A 2261-nucleotide genomic window follows, 5' to 3' on the forward strand; every position below is an offset into this window, starting at 1 on the left:
AATCGAAATCGCAAACACCAGCGTTTTGCAATTTTGTTCATGTTTTTTCCCCTCTCCCAGCGCTTATCTAAGCTATGATTTTGTGTACAGCGCTTTTCAAAGCACTTTTGCAGAGCGATTTGTTTTTTTACTTCCTGATAAGGATTCATTGCCCTAGTGATTTATAGGGCGTTTTTTTAAAATCACCGGCACCCCCCCCCCCCCCCAAAAAAAAACGCAAAACGGCCTAGGTGTGAACGAGCCCTCAGTGGCCACCTTAAAGAACACCTTAAGAGAGAGGGATATGGAAGCTGCCATATTTATTTCCTTTTTAAGCAATACAAAGTTGCCTGGCAGCCCTGCTGATCTATTTGGCTGCAGTAGTGTCTGAATCACAACAGAAACAAGCATGCAGCTAATCTTGTCAGATCTGACAATAATGTCAGAAACATCTGATCTGCTGCATGCCTGTTCAGGGGCTATGGCTAAAAGTATTAGAGGCAGAGGACCAGCAGGCTAGCCAGGCAATTGGTATTGCTTAAAGGGAATAAAATATGACAGCTTCCATATACCTCTCTCTTCAGTTGTCCGAGCTAAAAGTATATTGATGCTGCCATATTTATTTCCTTTTAAGCAATACCAGTTACCTGGCTGCCCTGCCGATCCTCTGCCTCTAATACTTTTAGCCATAGACCCTGAACAAGCATGCAGCAGATCAGATGTTTCTGACATTATTGTCAGATCTGACAAGATTAGCTGCATGCTTGTTTCTGGCGTACTTCAGACTCTACTGCAGCCAAATACAGATCATCAGCACAGCCAGGCAACTGGTATTGTTTAACAGGAAATACATATGGCAGCCTCCATGCCCCCCTCACTTCAGTTGTCCTTTAACTCTTGCAGGTGGGCTGAACACAACAAGCCTCCTCTCTCTGGATGAAGCTCCAGCCTGAGAGAGCGGCAGATAAGATCTGTGTCAGAGAGCAGCAGCAGGAGGAAATGGCCTGCAATGTTCTGTAATGGGAAAATTGCAGAAACTTTTCACATTCCAGCGCTGGAAGAATCATCAGCAGAGGCAGCAGCAGGCAGGTGATGGGAGGAGGAGGAAGCAGAACGTGCTGATGCCCGAGAAGTTTACAATCAGCTGCACAACGTGCTGCTCAGCCACATGCAGGGCTGCTTCCAGGCTGCCGTCTTGACACATTCTTTTTGTGACAGTTAGAAAAGGGCTTTTCCCTTCCCTGCTTGTGTCTTATCTGCTTCCCCTCCTACTGGAAAAGTGGCTTTTTGCTCCTCCTCTGCTTTTTCCTCCCCATTCAGCAATCAGTCAGGGAGAGTGGATGTGAAGCACTGGCTGGGCACAAGCTGAGGCAGCCACAGCATCACTGTCCCCAGGACTGTAGGAGAGGGACCCCCACTCTCCCTCCCTCCCACCTCTCTGTCCCCCCTCTCTCTCTCTGTCTGCTCTCCCTCCTCTCTCATCCCTGCCACCCTCCCCTCCTGTCCCTCTTGTCTCTGCTCCAGTCCCCAGGACTTGCTCTCCCCTTCTCTTCCCTTCCCCAGCCGTGCATCATCTCATCACATCATTTGACTTTCAATCGCCAAGACATCGATCGCCTCTTCTATGAGACACACCAATTGATCTGTCACTGGGGTACCTGGACCAAGTACAATCAGCATGTCCCGAAGGAAACAGAGCAAGCCCAGGCAAATCAAACGTGAGTTGCCACGCTGTGTGTCTATATACTATGTGTGTGTGTGTTGGTGTATTGTACAGTCAGCTAGCTGGGGTGAACTTCTGTGAGGAGCACCCACTGGCACTGATGGTCTGTCCAAAAAGCCCACAGGCAGATCTCATAGCTGGGCGCCTGTATCCCTGCCAGCTGGGACAGTCCCTGCTGCTCCAGGAGGACCTGTCCCTGGCATCCTCCCTCATTTTCAGCATGGATGAACTTCTTGATAATATCTGTGCTTGTGCACAGCGTTCAGTTCTGATCAGCCTTTCCCATCAGCCTGGGTTTTGTTTTGTTTTTATTTTATTTTATTTAAAAAAAAATTCTATATCTTTTTTAGATTATATTGGCTTTGATATATACTGTGTATATATATATATATATATATATATATATATATATATATATATATATATATATATATATATATATATATATATATATATATTTATACACCGGGTTAAAAATTAAAAAAAAAATCAGAGAGGTGTATTAAGAAATAACTGATTATATTACATTGTAATTTTTTTAGTTAACATCAAGTTCGAT

General features: G+C 45.1%; 1 protein-coding gene across 2 annotated transcripts in view; it reads left to right on the forward strand.

Annotated features, from left to right (window-relative positions):
* The first annotated feature begins 1311 nt into the window (after nt 1-1311).
* Nucleotides 1312-2261, forward strand: part of ZFPM2 (zinc finger protein, FOG family member 2) — a 520700-nt gene continuing 519750 nt past the window's right edge. For both annotated transcript variants that reach the window (XM_068237825.1, XM_068237826.1), the window contains exon 1: nt 1312-1697. In XM_068237825.1, coding sequence (XP_068093926.1) covers nt 1658-1697 — 40 coding nt within the window. In that variant the 5' untranslated portion in view covers nt 1312-1657. The remainder of the gene's footprint in view (nt 1698-2261) is intronic.

Source organism: Hyperolius riggenbachi, chromosome 5 (assembly GCF_040937935.1).
Source record: "Hyperolius riggenbachi isolate aHypRig1 chromosome 5, aHypRig1.pri, whole genome shotgun sequence".
Taxonomy (NCBI): domain Eukaryota; kingdom Metazoa; phylum Chordata; class Amphibia; order Anura; family Hyperoliidae; genus Hyperolius; species Hyperolius riggenbachi.